Genomic DNA, 27,177 nt, shown 5'->3' with positions numbered 1-27,177 from the left:
GCCAGATAATGGCACTGTCCTCCCTGTGACCATGAGAGATGCCGGCTGTGCTTCCCCGCTGCATTAGTTCCCACTTGTGACTTGCAGCAAGAGTGCTCCTGAAGGCAGCCACCCCTGCATTTCCTCACACTGGTTTCCTATGGGACAGCTTCAGCAGCCCCTACCACGGCAAGACTTCCTCTCAGAGTTCCTCTAAGCCCTTATAAAGGCAGATATCCTGGTGCAGTCAGAGGAAGAGTCTGTTTGGCAGCACTCTGGTTCTACCTTCAAAGTCTAAACTAGCTTTCTTTTGAGTCAATGTAGCTATTAACCCTATTTTCATACGGAGTTAATATGATTCCTTATTTTCCACCAACTGGTAACTAATTCCCATGTAAAGATACTAAACAAAATATAAGATAAATGGCTGTCTGTCTCAAAGTAAAACACCATGTTGCAGAACAGCTCAATGGTCAGTAAGAAATGTACTCCTTTTTTGTGCCATGATAGAATATCAAGGGGTGAATTCACCATGACACAAAAACAATGCAAGCAGCGCTCATCTTATTTCTCTTCTATGCATATTCCGCCTTTCCATGCTAAAAATTATAAAGCTAGATGAAAGGGCACAACTAACTCCAATCCAGCTACACTTTATTCCTCCTAAACCGCTGACTGTGTATGAGTAGCACTGAGAGGCATTTTAGATTCCCCTGCTCCCTCTGCACACCTGATTTGCTAACCCTGAGGCATGAAGCTGGCATAATTTTTAAAGGATTTTTTATAACTGTTATCCCACAATGAAATTATTTAAATCTGAGAAAAAAAGAAGAGGTAGGATGGGAAAAGATATATGCAAACAAATCTCACTGCACTAACGCACACAATACTATTTGACAGACCATATGGCTGGCACAGTATTCTTGGAAGAAAATCCTCAACATACCACAGAAGCCTTAGACAGGTTGAAAGCCCACCACCCATCCCCATGCCTCCTTCCCTTTCTTCTCCCACAACAAAAAAAGACTCATAGCATAAAAAATATAATCCTCAGCTAGGCATAAAAACAAGTATTCAATTGGACATCAAAAAAAGCAAATAGAACACAGAGAAAGTGCAGTATTTGTAACTTGGGTGCCTGTCAGTCACCACAGCTCTCCTACAGGCAGGAGCCTGGAGGATCACACTCTCCTGCTGTGAGTAAACCTCTGGGTGCCTGGCCAGTGCCTCCTCCTCCAGCCTGCCAAGTAAGGCATGGCATCGGGCCTCCCTCAAGGCCCTGGGCATGGCCAAGAGGTAGTGTCCTTTCTGAGAAATGGACAATACAAATTCTTCTTAAAGCTCCAGCTTCCTTCCAATAGCTCCACTCACTTTGGTGATCAAATAGCAGCCACTCTTCCCACTCGCCAGACCAACATCTCTGTCATTATGTGCTCACAACAGCGGCACCTCAACTGCAAGGGCATCTAAACCAAGTTTGGTCTCTGTCTGCCTTGTACAGCCAAGCCAGATGGATATTCTGGTTTCAAAGCAGTAGCTTCAGAGCAGTCCCACCAGGTTTTGAGACACATGTAAAGGCAACTGCTGAGCTAGGGGGGAATCGAACAGTCAGCATCTTACAGAACCAGGCCCGTATATGGATGTTCTTAATATGGCACTTCGTACTTTGCTACTAGAGATACATAAATATTTTATTTTTGGATTACAAGGGTTGCAAACAAGGTATGCCAACTAATGTCAAACAGAATAGCTTTACAAATTCCAGGAAAGTTACGTGCAGCGTTTAGACAACACATACCCAACAACAGGCTTATTCGTAGTTACAGTAATAGGAGACGAGACATATACTCAAAATAAATGACCCCATTGGAAAATTCGAAGCACATTACTATAATTAAGCTAGAACATTTTCTGCAAAGTCATATTATGTAGACTTTTTAAAGTAAGGTTTATATCTGTTCATAATTTTTGTGTTGAGACATCATAAACTTCATTTTTCCAACACTGTAAAATAACATCTAGTGCTGTTCCTCAACCCATTAGCTTTAATTACTTTCTAAAACATTTTGGGTAAAACTAGCTGTCAGAAGTTTATTAACTACAATGACATAATATTGAACTCAAATATGAGCAATTCTTTTTAGCAACTGACAAAAAACTACTATTGGGCACTATGTTTATACATATCCCTCACACAGGGCATAGTAGTGTCTCTCCAGCTATATGATTGTCCAAGCCCTTTCTTTAATTTCATCTCCAGTCTATGAATGAAGGTAAAAACTGGCTTATGATCAATCTGTTGATGCATATTCACTGTTACTGCATGCAAGCATCAGCCTCTACTATGGCGCCTATGCCATACTCCCTTCTCCTAATCTACCTGAAATCCCACAGGATTTTTCATTCATTAGGGTTTATCAGTTATATTTATTTGAATCCACTGCATTCACTTGTTTTTGGGAAACCACCTACCTTAGAGGATGAAATGTTATATATTTAGCACATTCTATTGATAAAAGTAATACAGGTTTTACATAATTAGCAGCTGAAATACTTTTATAGGGAATTTGAGTTACAAAACTATTATACATTTTCTTGTACAAACAATGGAATGCTGCTCAGTGATCTCTCTATCACTTGCATGCTTTTAAAATTAAACACTAGAAATAAATTGCCTTAGGTTAAATAAAAAATCCAGCAAACAAACCAAAAGCAAAAACAGAGCAATCTCGGCAACATATCCCGTTTCCATCCTTATCTAGCTGTAGCCAACACCCACTTCCACAAAGAACTAGAAGAAAAAAGTAGGCCCTGCCGTATGTCCCGGAGGTTAGCAAATCTGGGCTGTTAAACAGCAGGAACTGGCAAATTCTCCAAGTGCAGAGTCCTAAAAAAGACGCCTGCCAGATACTTCCCTCTCCTACTCCAAAGAGGCTTCAATTCAGTGCCTTCCACAGCCTGCATCTCTGGCAAGAAGACTGTATTTCTGCATGCATTTAACTGCAGTAATATTCAGTGTCTGCACAAAATTGCTACACTCCAGTACAGCTGTGCATGGCATCATACCTGCTCTGCTCACAAACCACTTTAGCCCAGTTCTCAAACCAGCCAGTTCCTAGGTGTTCTTTCACTGCCTTTAAATTGAAGGCAGAGAGAGTGAGAGGGAGCACACAAAAGAAAGTGGGAAAAAAAAAAAACAGTGGAAGCAAACATATACAAAGAGTGCCTGCAGAGCCAGATTTTCTTCACTGTGGAGTTTCAAATATTCACCACTCAAAATTCAAACCAGATTTTCAAGAACCTATGCCCCAGTGGTTTCTATTGTGATACTTAATGATTTGATAGTTAAACAGATTTTAACAATCTAATCAGTTATTTAGTTAACAGCTAATGAACTCCACTAAAAAAAAGCCCTCTTGCAACTTAAAATCACATTTCTTTGCACACAAAACTTTTCAGCAAAAAGTCATGCTCTATATTTTGCAAGTCCTTGCTATTTATTTTAGAAAATATGAGAAAATCTCTCATAGCTGGGGCTTTTTTTTTTCCACAATATGTCACTTTCCACACAGCTGTGAGAGGATGAATTGTGGCAGTGAAGTTCATGGTAAGGATGAGATTTTGAGTAGAGGAATTCCTGTTCACTGAAGGTCATGCGTCAGAAATACCCTTTTCAGTATATCAGGCTTTAAAAAGACAACACCTCACTTCCTGGTCTGAGCTGAATCTGCTGTGAATTTTCAAAATAACACTGATGTGTTCTTAGTGGTTCAATTTGTAATGGCTAAATCTGCAGTTAAAAACCCCCAAAGCCCAACAACAACAAAAACAAAGCTATCATCCTGTAGCTGGCTGCACTTAGTATGTCTGCTTGTGGTTTACTTGCAGAAAACTTCAATAACAGAGGAATTGCTTTATTTTAAGGAGTGGGGGGAAAGTAATATTTTCCCAATATGATCTGTTCCTCTTTATCTTCAGACACATTTCTGTGATGAGGGAATAAAAAGTACTTTTTACTTATAATATTTATTTTATTTGCAAACCATTTCTTTCTGTACTTGAACACAAAGAGCAGAAAACAAAACAAACTCAGAGAGAAAAGAGAGCTATGACTATATTTTCTCCACCCCTTGCCAAAAACACTACAAAGGATGGAAAAAACAATGTCTCACTTTAAGCCCCAGAACTGGTTAATGAAAGCAGTTGATGATCACACACACCAGCTGGGAAGAAAATCGTTTTCTATCCATACTGTACTCATAACTGCTACCTCTGGCAGGCTCAGATGGAAAACAGGAACTGCCATGCTCCTGTCAGAGGTCTGCAGAGTGAGGAAATATTCCAGTAACCCCCACAAAATGCACTGAGCCAAGGTGCAAGAACACTCCTAGTGGGCAGCAACTGAGTGACCAGAGCAGCAAGGACACAGCAGTGACCTAATTCCCCTTAGCACCTACTTGGCCCATATTTGGATGCATCATCACCTGAGGATGAGGTACCAGTTGGGACTGGAGGTATCAGGAGAGCCTACACAATTTTGTAATTAACATAATAAGGCCTTGGTGTCAAAGATACAGTTCTCTATATAAGCAAATTTTCTAAATTATCCTGTGTGGAATAAGTTTGGTATAACCTAATAACCTTTCAGCACACCTTGTGAGCATACTTTTGTTGCCAGGTTATGGGATCACACTACACTCAGATTGGTTCATAAGACCCCAGTGGACTGTGCATGGCCTGTGATGATAAGCTTCTCACGAGCACTCTGACAGCAATATCAAGGCTCATTTATCAGTCACATACACTTCTCTGGGGTAATATTGAGGTATTTCAGACATTGCATGGGTTTTTCTGCAATTATGATACCAGTTTTTTTCTTCCTCCTCTCCCTGCTCAGGCAATACTACCTAGCAGGACCAGCAGCCCAGACAGCTCTGATTCACACTCTCCAGCAGAAAACAAGGGGGTGAGGATCCAAGCTCCACCATCTTCATTTAGGAGAAGCACTCAGTTCCCAGTCAGATCTCCAGATAAGCACATGGGTTTCAAAAACTCTCCAAACAACAGTCCATGCTTGTGCTCCATATTACCTTGAAGGAAATTCTCTCCCATGGAAGTCTTTCCCACCAGGCTTTCTCACAGAGAGGGGTTTCACAGCCAACAGAGCATCCCAATCCAAACTAACTGACTGATCACTATTTAGTAGTCCTCTTCATGAGCTAAAACAGAAATAAGAGTCACAGAGAGTGTACCTCTTCACCCATCTTTTATTCCACAGATGCTATGGAAAAGGAGAATATTCATCTGGCTCTCTTAAGTTCTTTAAAACCCAGTGCAGGGAAGAGGAGGAAGCGGGGGGGAGGAGAGGGACAATATGAACATTTAGCCCTAATATTCAAAACCAGCACAAGGTACTTTTAAAGCTCTACAGGTATCTGGACTGCCCTTTTGAAGCTGAGTCTGCAGGTCAAAAATATCACACAGTTACTCAAACAAAATAGATCTTTCCCAGCTTTTGATCCCTACAGGCCTGCTGCAGGAAAGGTGGTTTTATCTTCTGTTTCAGAATTAATTACTAATATTCAAAAAATTTCTACATGATCTGTACGGTGAAGAGGAAGATTTTGTCTGGTCTTTTCTCAGTAGGCAGCCTGAAGCACATTTATTTGTACTCTGAGAACCAAGAGATTCAAAGCACAGTCTCCAAATATTTCAGAGGAAGTTACCCTTATCAGTAGTCTTTAGGGAAGTCCTGTACACCACATACTTGGGATCAAGAAGAAGTCACGTGAAGTCTATAACCTAAAAGAGGTTAAATATGCAAGTACCAGCATAGCTCCCTTTTCAGCATAGCTTTGCAGTATTAAGATCATGCTTTAGGTAAGTGGAAAAACACTGGCTACAAAATACTATCTTATCCCAGATGGTGATGTCATGATTATGTAATATTATCCTCCAAAGATTACTGTATATTAAAGAATATGCTGTATTTCCCAGGCTTTTCCCTTGCATAACTTCCCAGGTGATTTGCATCATTGAACAATGGGAAACCAGGCTCCCCAGGTTTGACAGGAGACTGCCTCTTCCTACACAGGAGTAACTCTTCTTGCTCACTAAATTTGGGTTCCTCTCCCTGCAGCCTCCCAGAAGATGTCACCACTCACCAAGTGAAAAAAAACTGCCCCAGCAAACAACTCCCCACCCCAATGGATCATAGCTCAGGACCTGTACCCTGGCTGCTTCCTGGGCACTGTTGGTCCTGGGGAAAGGAGGCACTGTTCCTCTGCAGCACAAGGAAGGCTCTGAAGCCTCGTGCTTAATTAAGCATGGTCAGCTTGCCTCTCCTCAGGAGGAATGAGGAAACAGAGGTAGAAGAACCTGTTTGATGAAACTTTGAGCACTGAAGCCTGAGGCAGAAGCTTTGGTAGAATTAAACATTGTTTCTTTTTCCTCCCCTTTGCCTCCAATCTGCTTATAACTCATATACTGGCAGGGTCAATAAACACGCAAGGTCTGTTCAAGACACAGAAAACAGAGTAACAAACAAACCCTGGGAAAGATATAATATAATCAATATCCCTTTGAAGCAAGGTGGTCGAAGCCTTCTGTAAAAGCATAGATTTAGAGTTTCAGAAAAAAAAAAACAAAAACAAAACTAAACTATACCTCATATCTGTCATACTGTTAAAAATTTCATTATTATTTCAGATAAGATTTTTATTTCTACATGCTGCAATAACCAGATGCAAAAATTTTTAGCCATTTTCTAAGCATAAGAGCAACAAATTATGAGAGGACTGAATCAATCTGACTACTGTATGTACATTTCTCAGTTCATGCTTAAGGCATATAGATTTCCTTGTATAACTTCTAAAAACTACTGTGAAGAAATAGTTTTCCCCTTAAGCATGACTAGCAGTGAAGTCTCATTATACCCACCCTTAGTTCAAATAATGCCAACAATGACTGCAATCATTGGTAGCACATTAACCTCATAGGGACAGTAAAGTCTGCACTAGTGGGAGAGGAGGAATGTAGTCCAAACATCCTTTACAACCTCTCAATCTCCATGGCCAACATGGTGTATAGAGATGCCCATACAACATGAATGGCTCCAACGAAAGTTAAAAAAGCTAAATGTGAAGGGCTTTGCAATTTATTTGAAAATGAAGAATTACAGCAGTACATGCTTCTTTACCCAAAGGTCTTGATTGCGTATTTAATATATTCATCAGATTGATATCCACTTAGGAATCTACTGATGAAAAGTACTACAGAAATTTGGTGTTATTTTACTCTACATAAGGGAAAAAACATGTAAAAATGCTTCTGAGCATGACAGTAAAATTGAAGAAGGATCTTCCTTTTGTCAGTAAGCATCTGGTATCTTGCTTCATCCTCTTGATGCCTCATTTTCATATCAGAGTTCTAATTAGTACAGCAGACAAACAATGAAAATGTGAAAGAGATACAGTCCCTGCAGATCAAGTGCTGTACATGTCTGTGTACATACAGAGCATTGATGATATAGCACCACAAGCAATATTGGCAGTCAAAAAAAGCCGACAGCAGTAACCTAATTTTACTCCAGAGGGTAGATCTAATCTTAGGACCTGATCCTGTCAGGAACCAAGAGCCATAAACTAACTGGAAATCAAGCAAGCTCAGCATTTCACTGAAGACACTCAGCAACTCACAGGTTCAAATCCATACTTTTTGAAAGTCACTTCCTATTTCTCTTTTGTTTACCCTGGCTTATCCTGAGCAGTGAGGTTTTCTGACATAGAGATAACTTTGGAAATGATTACTCTCATATTCTTTGATGATTTCAAAAGGCAGGAAAGAATATCCCCCATTTCTGAGGGCCACCCAGCTGAAGCAAAGAACATTACTTTTTTCAGGCATGTTAATTGGAGCCAGTAATAACTCAGCTGAGTTTCCTTGGCCTTGAAATACCTGACTGAATTTGCTTTTGTTCTTTCTCAGTAACATATTTTGTTCCTGTATCTGCTGTCACACAATTATGTTTCAAACAACCCTAAAAGGGATGCTGCTCAACAACTTTCAACCAACTTAACCTCTTCCTATGAGACATATTCACTGCCTTGCTGTGTTTTATCCATCATTCCTGTCACACAAGTGGATGAAGCCACTGGGAAACACAGTGTAACAAAGTAGGTCTTCAAATTAAGCTTTCCAATGATTAAATATGTTAACTGTAACTAAAGATGCTACTAGTCTCACTTTCTCCAGGGGGGGAAAAAGTGAATGCACAAGTGATAGAGAATGGCATCTTCTTTCCTATATGCCTAACCAGGAAAAAAAAAAAAAAAAAAAAAAAAAAAAAAAAACAAAAAAACACCAAATGAGTTGGACATATATACCCAAATAAATAAAGATAAATTATTTCACCCCTTTGCACCCCCATTTATGCCAGTTATTCTGAGCCAAAATCATTTTTTTTTTTTAAGTCAAGCTAGGAGATTTGGTAAATGCAGCCTGTCACCACAATTTTTTAATTCTGCTAAGAGCAGAAGTGAGGTACTTCTCAACTGAGGAGCTGCTAACAGCAACCAATGGATCAACTACCACTGGGAGAAGAAGATGCAAGAGGGAAGTGGAACTGGAAAAGTAGTATCCCTTAGAATAACAGCGTTGAAAGAAAAGAAGGCTGAGCCTGTGGGTTTGAAAATGCAAGCCCTAGGACATGAGCTCTGAGCTTCAGGGCAGATGCATTTTGAGACACAAAGGAATTACCTAGCTGAGTTCTTTGATTACAGCTCTTACCAGGAATCTGGTTTGTAAGCAGGGATACTTTCAGGACAGCTGGGTACCCCTCCCATATGCTCTCTTTTCTGCTGTTCTGCAGCCTTGAGATGAACATCTAACATACTAGATTCATATTTTAAGAAGTGAGGACACAAACATTAACTTCATACTGAAGTGGTGATGACTGTTAGGGTCTCACATTGCACAGTGGACCAGCCAACAATATTAGTAAACAAATCTGTATTCATCTAATATTCATTCAATCCCAGGATATATTCAAAACATTCATAGCAAAGTTTATTCTTAATCAATGTTACTTATCCAGGAAGGTAAACCTGTGATACCAGGGGATTTTGAAGAGAATTTGTCGTATTTAGGCACCATGTCTTTTCATATTTGCCTAAAGATAGAAAACTGTAGCTTCTCTGAGGTAAAACGTGTCACAGTATTGTAAGCCTCCAGTACGAAATAAAGCATTAACATACTCCCTTAAGCTGCTATTCTAATTGATGTTCATGAGCCACATACATTTGAAAGATGAAGCAAATCCATCAGAATATTTTAAGGGCACTGGTTTCTTCCTGTAGATCACTGAGCAATGTACTGCAAAGTCAGTATTACATTCTGGATAGCCATATAGAAATGTGTAAGGTGTAAGTAAAAGTACATTCTCCCAAACAGATGAAAACTGTAAGTCACTGAAGCCTTAAATCCAACACCTTTGCACGCCAATGCCTTCAGTTTCATGTAATATCACATAATTGACATTCCCATCACTGACTACCTTTAGGATGATGGACCTTAGCAATTCACCTTTCAACACTTTTTCTGTATCATCTGCAAAATACCTTTTGGATGAAAGAAATGTAAGTAAAAAGCTTTACTACACTTACAAGTCTAGATGTTAAATTTATACTGATCAGGGAGGGCAATACTGCACACAATATCAGGAAACCAAAGAGAATGCCCCTTTTTCACTGTGAAAGGATGGTAATGGGTATATTGTGTCCTTCTCCCACTTCATCTGAGCTCCAAACACACTAAATAATGAATAATTTTGCAAAGCAACAATGAGTACCTAAATTAACAACCCCTTATAATTTCTCCAGAATCTCTCTTTCTAAAATTCATGAAGCCCCAGTTGCTATAATCTGCTCCAAATTTTTCCCAACTGGGGTCAGTCCTGAAGCACAACATGTTAACCCCAAGCCATGTCAGCACATCTGGTGTAGTGAATATGTGGCTTTTTCAAAACCAGGGACAGCCTTGTGTAAACCACAGGCTAGCAGTCTGCCAGGCAGGCAACACCAGTATAATCTCTCTGCATCTGTTTTATAAACACACTCAGGTGTTGGGCTATCAGGCTTTGCTGCACTGTACAGCTGCTCCACAGCACACACCAGCTGTTCTTACTCCCTCTTCACACCACTCCAGCTGGAGGATCCTAAGCTTTTCCACTCTTAGTAACAGAGAAAGACCCTAAAAATGTAAAATTAAATGTTCTGTTTCCTTCAAATAATTGACTCAAATGGAAGTCCCCTTTCCTCCAAATTTAGTGCATGAACAATCAAACAACAAACTTTGACTTTACATTTTGTCTGCTCTTATCTTCTACCATACTAACTACAGTTACGGGGCTATAAAAATACACAAAATTAAAAGTTATGACGGCAACTTTCAAAGTTTCAAACTTTTGAAAACAATCTGTTCTACATTTCAGAGGGATTTGCACACCCAACTCTTCCAGCCCTTTGACAGTTTATTCATACACAGGTAGGCTCAATACCAGAGACATTCTGAGTACATGCACACAGAATAACCCTCAGTGGTGATTTTTTTCACTGAAACAGTAAAGCTGGTGCTGCCCCCAACTAGTCACCCAGAGGAGCAGCTCAGCTTCCAACTACTGTCTCTGCTTTGACAGTCTAGAAGTCTGGTTTCATAGATCCATACCTCTACAGAAAAAGCTACAGTGTCAAGAAGGCAGCAAAACAGAGGCCCTGCATTTCTGTTTGTTTACTGCAACAGAAGGAAAGCATCCTCACAATAAAGTGGTTGGAGAACTGAAACAGAAAAAAAAAACCCTTTCAATCAAACCATAAATCCAGAGCCTACAAAAAGTAAGCTACAAGAAGGAAATAGAAATGTAATGGTGAGAATCTTTCTTCTACAAAAGTAAACTGTGAGATTGACAGATGGCAGAGAAGCTTTAGGACAGAAAGAGGTATCTCTAGAAGGTATCAGGCAGAAACCTTATTTCACTAGTCTAGATTTCAGCCCCTGTCTCCCCACTGTAAAAATGAAACTGATACCTCCACTGCAAAAATGTGAGATTAAAACCACAATGCTTGTGCCATACTTCTGGGCAGCATGGAGAAATCTTCATCCATTACACTTCCTCTCAGGAATGCTGTGAAGATGACTATACTCCAGATTCTCCAGACTCAGATTATTTTGCTAATGAGTTTCATTATAACCTGAGACAGACAGATCTATGTAGCAGACAAAGGCCTCTTCTGGAACCACTGATATAAAAGGCTGGATTATTAATTTTATAAGAAGATTTTATACCTGAATTATGAGTGAATGTTTGTCCCATCATTTCCATTACTGACATGCTCATTTGTTTGAAGGAATTATGTGAATGGAAATAAAGGCATTACTTACAGAAAAAAAAAAAAAGAGATAACATGCTATATCTCTAGTAGATGCAGGACAACTAAGTATGTAAAAACTTGCATGACCAGTTCACAGCATGCAAGATTATAATGATGTTATTACACATTATCTCACAGCTCACACAAATTTCAGAAAATAATGTAATCAGCACCAGAAATAGCTTGTGTACTGTGAAAATTAATTCACCAACCCCACCTGTTACCAGAAATACTAAGGAAAACCAAGCAATGCTGATGATGGCTATTTTTTTGTTGATCAGTTTTGATATTTTGAAACTTTTAGTTAAATAAAGCCTGCTGCAAAAAAGATCTCCCTTATTTGTATGGACTGCTCTATTACAAAGTGGCTTCACTTTGTTGACCATCTGTCATATTTACATGTTCCTTGGTCTGGCACACAAGCTTCAGCCTCTTTCTCTGCTGACTCATGTGAATAAAAACACTCTCCCTTAACTCCTCAGTTAGACAACTATTGCTTCCCCAAGGGCCATCAAATACATTTTTTAAAAGTTACAGTAACACATAATTTATTTCTTTTGCATACTTATGTACTGTAAAGTATAGGTTTTTGTTTTGTTACACATTTTCCATGGCTTTTGCAAGCCACATCTAGTTTGATACACAGGTTATTGCACTCTAAAAGTGAGATTGTTTTTCTTATTTTACATCATAAACTCCTGAAGGAAGAAACTGTGAACTTTCTGTTTCTGCACAACCTCATGTTATTAAAGAGAAACTAGTAACTCCTACACTCAAAACTGTCATGCTGCCAGCATGCATGCATCCATGCTCTGACAAGGTCTCAGCACTTCGCTCCTGTCTCACTGGGATATCACTAGCATCAAGTGCCTTTTCATAGCTGCATAAAATGTCTCCAAGACTTCACATTTTTTGCATTGCAAAGTTCATTAACCGTGCATAAATCTTACAATAGAGGGGTTCTGCAGAGCAGCACACTGCTGCTGGGAAGCAGATTTTGCTTGCGAGTCTACAAATAGGGTGCAGGGCTGATTCAAGTTGCTGGAAGAGCTGCAAGCTTTTTGGCAATTCTACAAAACATTTGACCCATAATTTGTCTTACTGATCACTGCCACAATTATGTCCAGGTCCCACAGCGAAGAAACCCATACAGTACAACAAGGAGACTGCTGTAGAGAGAAAAGGCTCAGAGGTGCCCCCACTTCTCACTCTGCCTCCCTTCCCTTTCAGTTGGATGGGTTTTTTAACCTCAGTGTTCCAGGAACAGCCTGAAAAACAAAATTACATTCTCACACTTCACATCTGATTTTAAACCTGATTTTTAAAAAGGGTAAACTTTAGAATACACTAAGGGCTTTGAAAGCTTTATGGTATTAATAACACCGCTACAGCAAAACAGTTCTTGGCTGGAGAGTGCGCACAGTTTAAACCAAATGTAACATGTTTGTTACATGTTACATGATTGTCAGTTTGATGTACAGAGTACATTCAAACAACGCTAGAGATCAGTTTCATTTAATTTGTTCAAATATCCAGTGATTTACAATAGTTTTATTAATGAAGTGTCAGCCAAAACAAAAACAAAAATGTTAAGGTTTTGGGGGTTTTTCTTAGTTTAAAAACACTCTGAACAATACCACTTCCAAAACACCTCATATTACCAAACTGAAGAGAAGGCTTGATGGTCAGAACTGACACTTCTGACCAAACACGTTTACAATGTACTCACAAACTCATTTGCACACAGTTGCGTTGACTGGGTTTATTACTCAGAGGATGGCTGGGCATTGGAACAGACTCCCCAGAGTGGTCACAGCACCAAGCCTCTTGGGCACATGGTGATTCTTGGGTGACCTGTGCAGGGCCAGGAGTTAAACTCAGTTATCCTGATGGGTCCCTTCCAACTCAGCACATTCTGTGATTCTATGACAGTACCACCACTCACGAAAAGACAGCTAGATAACACTTTCAAAAGGCTGCTGAATCAGGAACCTAAATTCTTAATGTAATTTCCACGTTGCTGAAAATTTTACAGTAGGTCTCAATTCAGAGAAATACGTAAAATTCAATATTAAACACAGAAGGAATTCAATTCATGGTGGTGTAACTAGCTAGGAGCACAGAAGAATCAGTATGTATGCAACTAAATGATACACATACTTTGAATAGTTTCAGCAACAGAGAACACCACTCAAAGAACTACCCATTAAAATCAATATAGGAACATCAGCTTTGAATCTGTGTGCAAGACAACTTACCTCTGTCTGTCCTCCAGTCATTAATGGACAGTACTCACTACAAACTTCCAACTTTTGTATGTTTGTTTAAGGTATATTGATTTTGCTTATTCACACATCTATTTATCAACAAAACCAACACAGGGAAATTTCAGGGGTTTCGGGGGTTTTTGCACTGTTCTGGGCTGTGATGAACATAGGTCAATTGTTCCTCATCTATTTTTATTACCATACTACTAAAGTAAAGTGAATACCCTTCAAAAGAGAATCATGACCCCACATTTCTGCTAAATTATATATCCTAGAAGATAACATTTTCCCCAAGGCCTCTTGCAACTAATGGGCAAAGCAGACAAGAATGAGCACGGACTGGCAAGAGCATGTAAAGAGATTATAGGAGCTTGTCTAGGTCATAGTGTCTGAGCTGCTCCTCAGAACTGTCCAAAGTAAGTTTAGCTGAACTTGTATTTTAAAACCTTTCAACCAGCCTTATTAAAATGCATATGCAAAGTTACCTCCCAAATACGACTACTAAACTAATATTATTTTTAAAGTTATATGTAGATGTAGATATATAACTTATAATATAGTTTTATAATGTATCTATGTATCTATAAATACATAAACACACACACATATATATAAAGTATTGCCAAAGGATCGTCAGAAAGAAGCCCAAGGTTCTGTTTTTTAGGTGAAAAGCCCTGTCACTTGCTCCTGATTCAATGGATAACACTTCTAAAAAACAGGCATGAGGTGTTAATAAAATTATTCTTTGTTCTTTATTCCTTTCAGAGGCTTGGCATGGCTCTGAGAAATTGCTAGCAGGAAGAGTAAATGGGTGTGACAAAACTTAACATAGTTTATCTCAGCCCAGTGACATTAGTACATACTATTACCCCTTTATATCATATCCAAATTTGATTATTGTACTTTTAGTGGTCTAACCCACCTATCACTACAGAAAAAAAAGCTGTAATGTAATAATACTATATCAGCTTTCATTGACTTATACAGAAAAATCCTGTAGTTCCCTCAAACTGGGCAGCAGAAACATTCTTGAAGCTATATGGGGCACTAAGTAACAACTACAAGTTTGGGAATCATGGACTAGATCATATGGGCTGTCCATCTAAACACATCAACGCCTTGAAGAGAAACACCACATTTTACAAAACATCAGAAACTCTAAATACCCCTAGCAAAATTTCCACTATTGCCTCTCCCCTTGATATTTTGAGTTAAGGACACCAAGCAAAGCTGAGCTGATAGACTGCTTCTCAACTATCACTGCAGCCTTTCACACTGGTAAGCGGTTTCCTAATATTTCTCTTGGCTTCCCCAGTCTGCCTTTTTGACTTGTGCTTGGACTGGAATTTTTTTAAGACAGAAACCACCACTATACATTAAAAAAAAAATTACCAAACACTAGTAGGTATTTTCTGCGATTAGGAGTCCCTGAAAATCTCAATGTCAGTACCAACTAAAATTTTTTGATGGTGTTTCCACTGCTTGGGAGAGTCCCGTTTTCAGGGATAGATCATGTTCCTACAACACCACACTGAGTCTGTTAAAACCAGAGCATTTTTGCCTGAAGTTCAAACCTACATATTACATTTATTCCTTCAAGCACTTCAGTAGTGTAACTAACAGGAAACTCGGTGCATCACTCCTTTCTGACTGAAAACAGCCGCTCCAACAGGCACGACTATGATCAGTTCCCTGCTGCTTGCTGAGCAGCACAGCGGGGATGAGCTCTGGATGACAGCAGCTGGGCAAACGCCACAGAGCTTCAGACACTTGGGAGGCTTCTAAGTCCTCAAGGATCTTACTGGTCCACCAGAGTGACAAAAAAGGGGAAGGAGTTGGACTGCTGGGAATAACGGCAGTATGGATATAAGGGAAGTAATGACATGGAAAATGAAGGAAAAGTTACAACAGCTGGGACATGAGGGCAAGGTGATAGTGCTGGATTAAGGAGAAAAGTGGGCCAAGAGGTCAAATGTTCAAGAGGTGCCAAGGCACTGCGGGGTCACAAGGAAGGAAAAGACAATGAAACTCAGAGGAAAAGAAAAAAGATTCCTCAGTAACTCTAAGAAGAACCATGTGAGAGGGAAAACATAGTGGACACAGCATGAATAACTTCAAGCCATTCCTTTCCCAATACATTCTCAGACATCACTTTCTAAGGCCACGGATCAATCTCACCTTGACATAAAGGGAAGTTGACAGATGCCAGAAAGATTTATGCAATAAGTAAATATGGTCCTAGCAAGGAAACTGTACTTAGAATGGATCTCTGTAGAGATCTATAGCAGGACATTTCATTCACATAGCCGGCTAGCATTGCCAACATCAAAATCTTATGCACTATTTTAAAAGTTGCCCTATAATTTCTTTACTATCTTAAAGCCAGAAAAGATAAAGAAAGACAGAGAATTGGTAGCATAAAGACAGAACAAATGATAAAGAGGAAACTGAAGGAAAACAGGGAAGGGCACTACTGTCTTGCTGGCTTTTAATCTGTGAAACAAAGCAAAGCAATTCCAGCCATTTCCTCATCACCTATGCAGAGGATGCACCAGTCTTCCCTTCATCTTTCCACCACTATTATATCTGCTGCATTGCTACCACAGCACTCTCTAAATATACTTATAAATATTAACATAGTCAAAGCCATCTATCTTTTAATGATATTAAAAAGGCCAATGTACTGAAGAATGGAGAGTTCTAAATGCATAAGAAATCCTGGTCCCCCATAATAAGAGGCTTGTAACTTATTTATACTCTCAAGTACTGAAAGATACTAAGCTGGAAACACTAAGTATTACACTTCCCGACTCTTCATGTAAGATACAGAGATACCAAGGGGGCTTGCTGTTCAAACAATGCAGACATGAAATTTATTTGGTAACATCTAGCCATTTTTCATGCTTTTTTGTTCCTGCCTGTGATGAAACTGCCCAGCAGGATACCAGAAACAAGCAAAATGATTCTATTGTCTGGAACAATCAAATCAGCTCAAGTTAGCCGATATAAGGCAGAAATGGCTGCCTGCAAGCCTCCAATGGAATCAAACTTTGCTTTTTTAAATTTTAAAAGCTGTGGTCTGACATCACTTTTGTTCCTCAACAAGTCAGGTCTGAAAGAGTTCAGAGGGAAAAAAAAAAAAAACCCTCTTAGAACTGTGTAGCATTTCTCTAATACTGCTTCCAGTAAAATAAACATTAAAACTCCTGTTATATTTAATGGGAACATGCCAATATCTCTAGGTTTCTTAGCTGTGCTATTCCGAAATATGTGAAATCTTGGCTTCTGTAACTTCTGTTAAATTACAGCAATTATACTTTAATATCATTGACATTTTTAACTCTTGGAGGAATGCGAGTGAGAGGACACTCAGAAATCAATTTTACTAGCAATTCAAGCTACTGACTGAATAATGATCAGAGTAGATAAGAATTCTGCAGATGTTCTTGCACCATATTCATTTGCACTTTCTTTACTAAAATATAGTGCAAAGTACATAACTGCCATGAAAGTTACCCAATCTCTAGAACGGCTTATTAGCTTTACAGTTGCAGTTTCATATTAATATTACTGAATATACTTTTTAAATTGTCTAGTGACTGCCTGCCAAACAGGAAAGTACTCACAAACACAAGGTTAAAACTTTGTCAGCCTTCCGTAGTAACCACTTTCCCTCCAGATGGTTGAAACCCCTGTAACTTCTACAATTTGCACAACTCAAAAGGGCACAGAAAATACCCCATTATTCAGGCCTTGCTCTGTCCAGCTTGGCAAAAAGGTTTGTTCGATCCTCCCCAGCCCAAACTGTCAGTTTTCCAATATGTCTATGGAATTCTGATCTTATTCATATCTGGATACTTCCAGCCCTACCTTTCCATGCGGACAGAGGAGAAGTCTCTTCTCAGTCCTCTCTGACCACAAATATCCCATTACTTGCATGCTCTATTGTTCCTAAACCCTCTCTTACCATGAATTGGAAATGTCTTTCTCTTACAAGATAATAGTTGGGGTGGGGAAAAGGAGATTAACATAGTATTGGGTAAAGCAGAACTGAATTCAACTAGCCAATTTCAAGCCAAAAAGTTCCTGCCCCTAATGTTTTACAAACTGTATTCATAGTCTCCCTTCAAAACACAAATACCCCCCAAAAACTTCATTTAAATGAAAGTTATATACAGAGCAAAACCAAATCACATTTAGTTGCCAAGTTCTACAATTTTAACTCAAGTCAAATCTTCATTTTGGCAATATTTAAAGAATTCTGGACGTGCAGGACACAAATTCAGTTTGATGCTAGAGAGCAAAAACCAGACTTACATCTGCAAGATTTTCAGAAGAATAAAAAGTCAGTAAGAAGAAAATACAAGTAAAGGATGTTCTTAACGGTTATTTATTCTTGGCTTTCCTTTGGAGCACAGGCCCCTATTGAGGGAATAACTTAAACTGGCCTGTATGATATCGAGTGAACCCAGTGAGACTAGTGGTTTACTCAGAACCATGAAGCCCTGCACAGTATCTATGGAACCACCTAAGCTGGAATAATGACATGCACTGTCTTAAAACTGGTACAAGAAGGACATGCAGGAATTGTTTTCACTCCTCTTGGACATTTTATAAGTCTAGATTTGAACTAGTACCTATGAACTGGACTCTGCTTCTGGTAATTTTTTTCTAACAAATACTTTCTACAGAGTTCAGTAGAGTTATTTTCACTATGTGAAACTTTGTATCAGGATTTGGTATTTGCAACAATAAGATGAGATTCTGATCAGTGGCAGGATCAACTCCTGACCTACAGCTATGATAATTCAGTGTTAAGTGAAATGCATGCTCCACTACACACTTTTCATGCCCTGAGCAATTTTTTTCACATCTGAATTGAGACTTCAAAAGCTATATACTCAGCAAAGCAGGCAAAAAAAAAAAATCCCAGAGCGGGTCAGTGATCACCATACGGCCTTCAACCAGCCAATTTGCCTATGCCAGCTCATCCCTGTCTCCTACATGTGTAGCTTTATGCTGTTGCCAAAAAGGCAGCCAGAGTACGCGGTGCAGCAGCAACTATTCATTACCCTCCTCCAGGTTTCTCCCCATGCCTCATCTCTCCCTTTCCCCACTTCGCCCTCTCTCCCTGCAGTAACAACAGCAGAGGCAGCATTTTCCCCCTCTATTGCTTCTCAGCAGACTGGGAAGCACTGCAGGTAAGCAGGAGCTGTTAGGAGAGAACATTTCTAGCAGGGAGTAGGAGGATTTATGCAGCTGTAGAAGGGATTGATACAAGACAGTGGGTGAGCTGTGTGTGACTGTACCACATCCCCAGCAGAGAGGAAAAAGGCACAGGAGGGAGACAGACTGTGGGAGAAGGCTAGGAAGACCCCTATCTGTACAAAGTTCTCTCCAAAATCTCTCAGCTCCTCTTGACAATCACCCTCAGAATGAGAGAGTCCCTGTGAAACCCTGCTGAGCCCCCACAGCTCTCAGCTTTGCCCCACAAGCCTGACAGACCTTGCTCCATGACCACCCTGTCATGCAGAAACCTCTCAAACAGGACCCCAGCAATTTCCCTTTCATCTCAACAAATATGATTCCTATAACAGCTTTTCAGCAGCCCATGAGCCACAGTTTAGATGAGATTTAAAGTTTTGCAAGTGAAATCTGAGGCCTTTCAACACCACCAGCACAAATAAAATCAGTCAGCAGATGAAAATAAAAATGAAAATAGTTACAGTCACTCTCTGCCAGCCCAATGCCAGCCCTCAGCAGTGCACGACACAAACAGAGATGAACACATAGGGTGACCTGCACTACTATGATGACAATTCCATTCTCTGTCTGCCAGCTACAACAGATCACCTGCTGACTGAACGGAGTTCCCATTCCAACACCAGAAATTACATTAAAAGAAGGGAAAAAAAAAAAGCACCTAAGTAGTCTTTCCATTTCATTCAGATTAGAGGCACTGGAAAGAGACAATTCTACTTCTCACATTCATGGACAGCTCACAGGACCAAGGACTCTGAAGTGCTTTAATTCCTCCCCTGGTACTGCCTTTTGGGTGACATTCAGAGCTCAGTTAACCTAGGTGTTTAACTATATAGACTGCAACTTCTTTTCCATGCCATTTCCTATAACTCATCATCCACCTGCTACTGAGATATTAGATTAATTCATAATAAACTTGCTTTATACAATGATGGTACAATTGCACATCTAACTTTATATTAGCAAAATGGAAATATGAAAGGATGCTTTCAAAATAGTATAATGTTTTAAATTTAAATCTGAAGAAACCGCACTGAAAGAAGAAAAATAGTATGAAAGATATTTTAGCAAAGAAAAGCCCACTAAAATCTATGGGTTTTTTTTTTCCTGACAGCATAAGGGATTTTTTTAAGACAGCAGAAAATTAAATCTCTTTCATTAACCTAAATATAGCTGTAAATTATTTTCAGTGGAAATGGAGGCTTTTCTTGTTAAATGTTCTGATGTTCTCACTGATTTAGTGAGTTCTGCTACTCAGCCAGCAAAAGGATTTCTTAGGACAACTCAATAGGTTTTCTCATGTACTGCCAGGCTAATGGCTAAGACCCTTAGATGGAGTCTTTGGCATGGGTCCAGTCATGCTGATTTCATCTGTCGTCAACTCTGGAAAGTGGACTTGAACTCAGAACCCATACTACCAATCATCCACACACATAAACATTGATCATGATAATTTGCAGGAGTGGAACCACACAGCTAAATATCAATGGAATTTTCCTTCCTGATCTCTATTCCACTGATTAAAATGTAGCTGCATTGCCAACTCAAGTGAATCATTTACATATGCCACATGCAAGAAAGCTAGATAAAAACATACTTTATTATTACCTGAATTACCTAACTCAAAAAGATACAGCCAGAGCTGTCAGGTTGCTATTTTGTTTTTCAATCAGAACTTGCAAGTTGTTTATTGTTCCGTATATTTTGTTTTTCAAAAACTAAGTTCACCAGCATCCTCTTGAATACTCAGTGCCATGCTGTATGACATTTTCTGCGCTTACAAAAAGCCTGAAATGTCATAAATCCAAAGCTCTCTTTAAAACTGCAGTGTAACCATGACTAAAAAAATCTGCAAAACTGACACTTTTACTGTGCTATGTCTGTATTGATGCACTACTGGAAAAGCAGCTATCTTTTTAATTGTCACTATACCTATTTTAGAAACCTAAACAAGTGTTTCCTATTGATCTTACCAAAACTCCCCAAAACTATGTATTTTGTTTAAAAGCTTTCATCCAGTAAACTCTAAATCACTGTTTCACACCACAACTTTGAAATATATATATATATATATGTGTGTGTGTGTGTGTATATATATATGTGTGTGTATATATATATATATATATATATTCAGAGAGAATATGTATCATAAGATTAAATGCAACTGCTCTGTAGATGAAAGGAATCAGAATTTTGCATATCTGACTTGTGTTAATACAGTAGATGTTATTGTGATTTCAAGCTTTGTACTTGTTTATTCATTAGTGTTTCCACTGTAACCATGGCATCCATATATAGCACAGGCCTAAGAGTGAGAAAAACATCCAGTATTTTCCTAAAAAAATCATCTGAGAAAAGAATATAAGGATTTGAACAATGGCAAAAGTCAATCAAATTTGGTGATCTAGCTAAAATGAGAAACAGTTTCCTCTTAGGGGAAAAAAACCCAAAATATTATTTTTTGTGAAACTTTTTTGCATTTTGGACTTATCACAAGAACCTAGAAACCTAGAAACATAACCTTGACCCTAACACAGATATTATAAAACAAATTCTGAAATTTCCCTTAAAAAAAACCATGCAGTACTACATGAGATCAAAAGCATTAAAGCTATTAATATGTTGACAAGACTTATTCTCAGCACATGAACATTTTCTCAACCCTCTTTTAATAGTGACTGTCCAGTCCTGCAATAACTGTTGCATCATTCTGAAGGTAAGGAGGGGCAGCAGTGCAATTACTCTGATCACACTCAGCAAGTACTTGGTACCCAGTTCCAACTTTCAGGACTGCTTAAAGGGAAACCCTCAAAATGGCATAAAAAGACTTGATGGTCTTCAAGCATGTTTCAAGTGTGTAGGCTGCATTTATTTGATATTTCAGGCAGTAAGGAAGAATGGGTTACTGTGATTGCTGGTTTTAATTTGCTTGTTACAGATTTCAGAAAGAGTACTACAAAAATATCTGCCTTAAATGCCAAAAGTGAAATGAAGGAACTAGTCCTCTTATTAAAGAGAAAAAACTGACTGTATCATACTAGCAGATCGTAGCCTAATATTGGTTTAGGCCATGTGCATTTTCCTTGTAGTGTGAAACTCATTCACTTTGCAGACTCCTTTTTCAGGTTTTAACACAGACTCCAGACTCTGATGAAGATACCAATAAATCTATTTACTTCAGTATGGACTCTATAGAGATGTCATGGCCACAGGACTTCTCGTAACTCAATGAAAAAAGACCCAAAACCAGTGCAATTTTGTAAGAGTCAGTTCTCTGAAGGTCCCTATCTATTAATCCAATAAACACACTCAGTATTGCAACTACAGTGACACAGGAAGATTTTGGAAAGGTTAAGCACAATCCTATAAATACTTGCCACCCCCTCCCCCGCCATTCTAACTGTGATACGGGGGGGGAGTGTATGCTGTCTTTGTAGTACATGCAGTACATGAACACAATCCTAATGGTAAGGATTTACAGTACAAAACAAGCTAACTGATGTTTCAGAAGCTGCATTATACTGAGTGGACCAGTTATGATCCACTGCCATGTCCTCAATTCTGTCACAGAATCAACAGAAAACAAGCGTAGTCACTCCCTCGTCTCCTCCCACCCACTGAATGCTGGACAGCAATGAATCTTGATGCAATAAAAGCCAGCATTTATCTCATTCAGCTATCTAGCTCCTCACAGATCCTGTTTACAATGGACCTCAACCTGTTAAATTCCACTATTTATCTAGGGAATGTGTTCAGACATTTGAGTTCACCTTAAAGATCAGAGCCAGGTTACATCGCAGTCCCACCAAAATTCAAACTAGGCATCTGGAATCCGCAAGGTTCTTCCAGATTTGGTGACAAACTCACAACATGTACCATGCACAAAAAGCACGCACAAAATTGTTATTCTTTCACTAAAAATCTGTGCAGATCTCCTCATCCCACTGGTCTCAAAGATGAAAGATCACTTGATTTCAGGAGAGTCCCAACTTGATTATCATTCAATACAGGTAAAAGATATCTGCAATACTGCTGCATTTGTCTTTTCCTGTTATAGCTATTTTTCTTCCTTCTATCACCCACTTTTACCATTTTGAGCTCACTAATGTGTAGCTTTTATAAAGCATCAGAATAATCTTGACCCTGATTATCACAATGCAACACATAGGCAGTAAAAATGAAAAATATTTTAAAGTTGTAAACAAAAAAGTTTTAACAGCAAAGTTGATCAGCTCCTAATCAGCATAAATAGAGTCTAAGTCTTTCATGCTCTTTAATCATTTCCCCATCTCTACATCACTGCATTAAGCAAAGAAGCCCCAAAGAACACATAAAACTCAGACCTATTAACCTTAGCCATTTTTCCTTTGGTCCTGGGTTCTTATCTGTTTGCCAAAAAACGACTAGCTAGTATCCGTGACCATGAAAAATAAATACATAAAAAGATGAGCATATATAATTTCACATGGCTGGTCAAGCAGGGCACACTGAAAATGAGATGACAGCTACTATTGTTTTATTATACATCTCATTTAAAGGATATCCACCATTTAACTGTTTAACTGCAGAAATGTGAAATGTGCATATTCACGTTTCCTATTTCTTCATTGTTTGATTGGTAAAATCACTGTTAAATCACACTACCTGAGGATGTCAGAGCAAGGATTTTCCAGCTTTTTTGTATTCCCACTGAGGCACGTTAGCCTCTGGGTCTTAAGGGTGCTGTGAAAGCTGTTAAGACACATTGTCTGTACAGACAACAGAATTTCTCTAGTTGGGCCCAAATTCCACTAGGACCCTTTCATCAGTCTTGAGCACTTGAAGAAGCATTGCGTTAGATCTACGCATAGAGGTGTCGATCATCTGAAGGAAGGAAGGAGGAGCATCAGTGTTGATGCAGTGAGCTCTCAAATGACAGGAAGACCCTGAGATGTCTCTTATCAGAGGTCAGGTCTGGATTTTTAAGATTCATCATTGCCAGGCTAACAAAGAGTATTCACCCTGAAATGATGGAACTCACCTAGGCGCTGGATCTGGGTTTTGCGGTAATGTTTGGTACGGAAGCATTTGGTTCAGGTTCTTCAGACTCAGTAAGACAATTAGATTTGTATTTATGTCACATAATTTCAGAAACTTGCATGGTAACTACACACCTCTTACTTAGATTCTGCATATTTTTCTTTCCTGCCTCTCCTGTAGATAACATGCATTAGTTATATAGTAACCATGACTATCTCAGTATAACAAAGTGTGGAAAAAATGAAAAGCCTTCAGAGGCATTACATGCCCTTGGTAACCTAGCTCTGCAAGACAGATGTTGCATCCAGAGCCATGCCACTGAAAATTGTATGTACATGTATGTATCTACAGCGTGAACACTTACCCAGTCCTCGAAGTGACGGCTCCCGTTCTGCAGCAAGTCCTCAAACTGTATAGTGCAGTTAGCTACAAAATCGTCGTACCCGATGGGGGCATCATGGAAAACAGCCATCTCTATCTTCCTGCCATTACAAACGTCGGTGACAAATTCATCATTCCAAGCAGGACTGTTGGTCTTTTGCTTGGTCGAGGTCTGCCCGATCCTGGAGTCGTCCACATTGAGGGCGATGTAAGGGTCCAGCAAAAAGGTCTGTGGCCTGGGACCCACTGCATGCCTCAGAGACCACGCCGTGGGTTTCAGATTCACCGCCTCGCAGATCTTGATTTTCAGCAAGCCATTGAAAACCACCATGGCTGGATAGCTGCACTTTTCCCGGGATCAAACACTCGCTCAACGCACTCGCACCGAGAGGGAGGGAGGGAGGTCTCGCCAATAAATAGGAGGGCAGGTCTGGGAGGTGGGGGAGCAGGGTACGGTGCGGGTCTCTTCGTCTGGCTGCTGCTGTTACCTTTGATTATTTAGCCTTTGCTCTTGCGACACCCAGTGAATACATTTATTTTCTTGCCCGTGTTTCTAACGGAAAACAAGGGAGGGGGGCCGCCAGGGAGGGGGAGGCGGCCGCGGCTGCAGGAACCCCCGAATGCTATCAAAACCCGGGCATAATCAATCCAGGGGCTAAGCAAGAGCCTTCTCCCTTCACCCTGACCATAATCCTGGATCAGTCCTCGCAGAGGAAGCAGAGCCGCGAACCCGGGCTCCCGCACACGCCAGTCCTGCCCGTGCGCCGCACAACAATACACACACACGCATACACACACACACACACACACACGCACACACACGGATCAGAAACACCGGCCGACCCACCAGCCCTGCCTACTGCACAGCCTCCGCTCAGCAAACATCCACCCGGGGACCTTCCATCCGCGCCGCCCGCAGCCGCCCGTCCTGCGCCGCCGCTGCCTCCTGCTCCGCCGCCGCCAAGGCCGAGGACCCAGCGGAGCGACCCCCGTGCATGGGGGGCGCCGGCAGCGGAGCGGCCCGCGCGGGTCTCGGCGGGCTCCGGCTGGGCGGCCGCCGCCCTGGCGATGGGCAGAGCCGCCGCCGCCGCCTCCCTCCCGCCTCCCGCCGGCCGCCCCCCGCCCGCCTCCCGCCCGCCGCCTCCCCTCGGCCGTTGCCGGCCGCCTCCCTCCGCGCAGCCCCCGCCCGCTGCCGGTGCCGCTCCGCCGCTCGCTCCAGCGCAGGAAATGCGCAAAAGACGTCAGTGTGTGTGTGTGGGGCGAGTGAGCGGCGGCGGCGGCAGCCCCGGCCGTGAGTGTGTGTTTCTGTGCGTGCGTGTTTGAGTGTAGAAAGTTTTGCCTGTTGGGGGAGCAGCGCGGCCGCCACCAGCCGGGAACCGCAGCGGGGGTCGCGCTCCCCGGGCTGGGCTTGCCGCTCCTTCACACCCGCCGGGCGGCTTTCCGCTGGGGACACTGCCCGCCCCGGCCCCACGCCTCCTCCGCCGCCTCCTCCTTCTCCTCTTAGGAAATAGTGGTGAACCAAAAGTGGATAAACCACCCCCGGACGCCTTTATTAACGTGCTTGGCCACCAAGGTCCTGCGGGACCCGGACCACCACTCGCACCGCGCCGGGTGCTTCTGGCGCCGCGCTGCCGGCGGACGCCCCTTCCCGCAGGGCTTCCCGCCCCTCGCCCTTCTCTCCGTGATCCCCGGGACGCCTCTGCCCGCGCCTGACGGGCAGCGAACTCCGCCGCCCCCGCCCTGCCCCGCCGCCTGACAGCGCCGAGCCCCGGCCCGCGTCTCCGCCACCCCCGCCCACCGCGGCAGCGGCACAGACAGCGCTACGTCAGCGGGGGCCGGGCCGGGCCGGAGGAAGAGTTTCCCCGCGGTGTGCGAGCGCCGGGAAGTGCCGAGCGCCGCCAGGGGAAGCGGCCTCCCAGGGCCCACCCCGCCCGGCCCGGCCCGGCCCGGCTCGGCTCGGCTCGGCCCGGCCCGGCTCGGCTCGGCTCGGCTCGATCCGACCCGACCCGGCCGAGAGGCGCTGCCTGGGTTGGGAGAGAAGCCGCCTGTTGGCCGCCCGACGCCCCGCGGCGGTGGGGCACTGCCGGCGCCTTTGTCTGCCGCGATCACCTGGCCCGTGCCTGCCCCACCTCAACCCGCGGCGCCTCCCCGCTGCTTCGAGCTGACGCTGAGCGGGAGACCGCAGGCGGTTGTCACTGCCCTGCAAGTGTACTGAAAAGGGGAAAAAAACACCCCAAAACCTTCTGAAAAGGTAAAAGGGTGTGCGTACTGTGTTCTTGAACGTTATCTGCACGTCATGAAAGATTTCGGTAATTTTTCATCACCGTGGTATCAAATACCCTATGAAATACCCGTCAAGCACGTGCAGCCTGACTTTCTCCTCCTCAGAACAAACGTACTCGGGATCTGGATGGTTTCCCATGGTGAAAATTATTACTGCCTCAGTTATTTTTAGCCACTGATTTTGCCTTCGTGTGTGTGTGTGCTTGTGTTGAGAAAGTTACCAGGAAATGGACAGACCTTGTCCTTTGATGGGATTTCAGTTCTCTGTAATATCACAAGAGAAAAGGCATCAGTCCTGGCACTCGGGAGAGCAGCTGGAGTGCTTCGAAGAATCAGCCAAAGTAGAAAGAAGCTGGATTGCCTAGATGCAGTTGAATAAGGGCATAAAAGATGAGCACCCAGTCCTTGATTTGGACCTGATATTCCTGACTGGAGAGGAAAGAACAGATAATTATGGATTTCTGCAGATAATGGCTCAGGAGGCAGGTGTTATATTTGGAGCTAATGAAACAGCTCCAGTATCTGTGCTTCCAGAGCAGTTTCCAGATAGGAGATATGGT

General features: G+C 41.5%; 1 protein-coding gene across 2 annotated transcripts in view; it reads right to left on the bottom strand.

Annotated features, from left to right (window-relative positions):
* PRKCE (protein kinase C epsilon) overlaps positions 1-25,409 on the bottom strand; it is a 287,835-nt gene extending 262,426 nt beyond the window's left edge. For both annotated transcript variants that reach the window (XM_068185893.1, XM_068185894.1), the window contains exon 1: positions 24,318-25,409. In XM_068185893.1, coding sequence (XP_068041994.1) covers positions 24,318-24,665 — 348 coding nt within the window. In that variant the 5' untranslated portion in view covers positions 24,666-25,409. The remainder of the gene's footprint in view (positions 1-24,317) is intronic.
* Positions 25,410-27,177: the final 1,768 nt, after the last annotated feature.

The sequence above is a fragment of the Anomalospiza imberbis genome, chromosome 3 (genome assembly GCF_031753505.1).
Source record: "Anomalospiza imberbis isolate Cuckoo-Finch-1a 21T00152 chromosome 3, ASM3175350v1, whole genome shotgun sequence".
NCBI classification, from domain to species: Eukaryota; Metazoa; Chordata; class Aves; order Passeriformes; family Viduidae; genus Anomalospiza; species Anomalospiza imberbis.
This window is presented reverse-complemented; position numbering and strand designations above follow the sequence as displayed.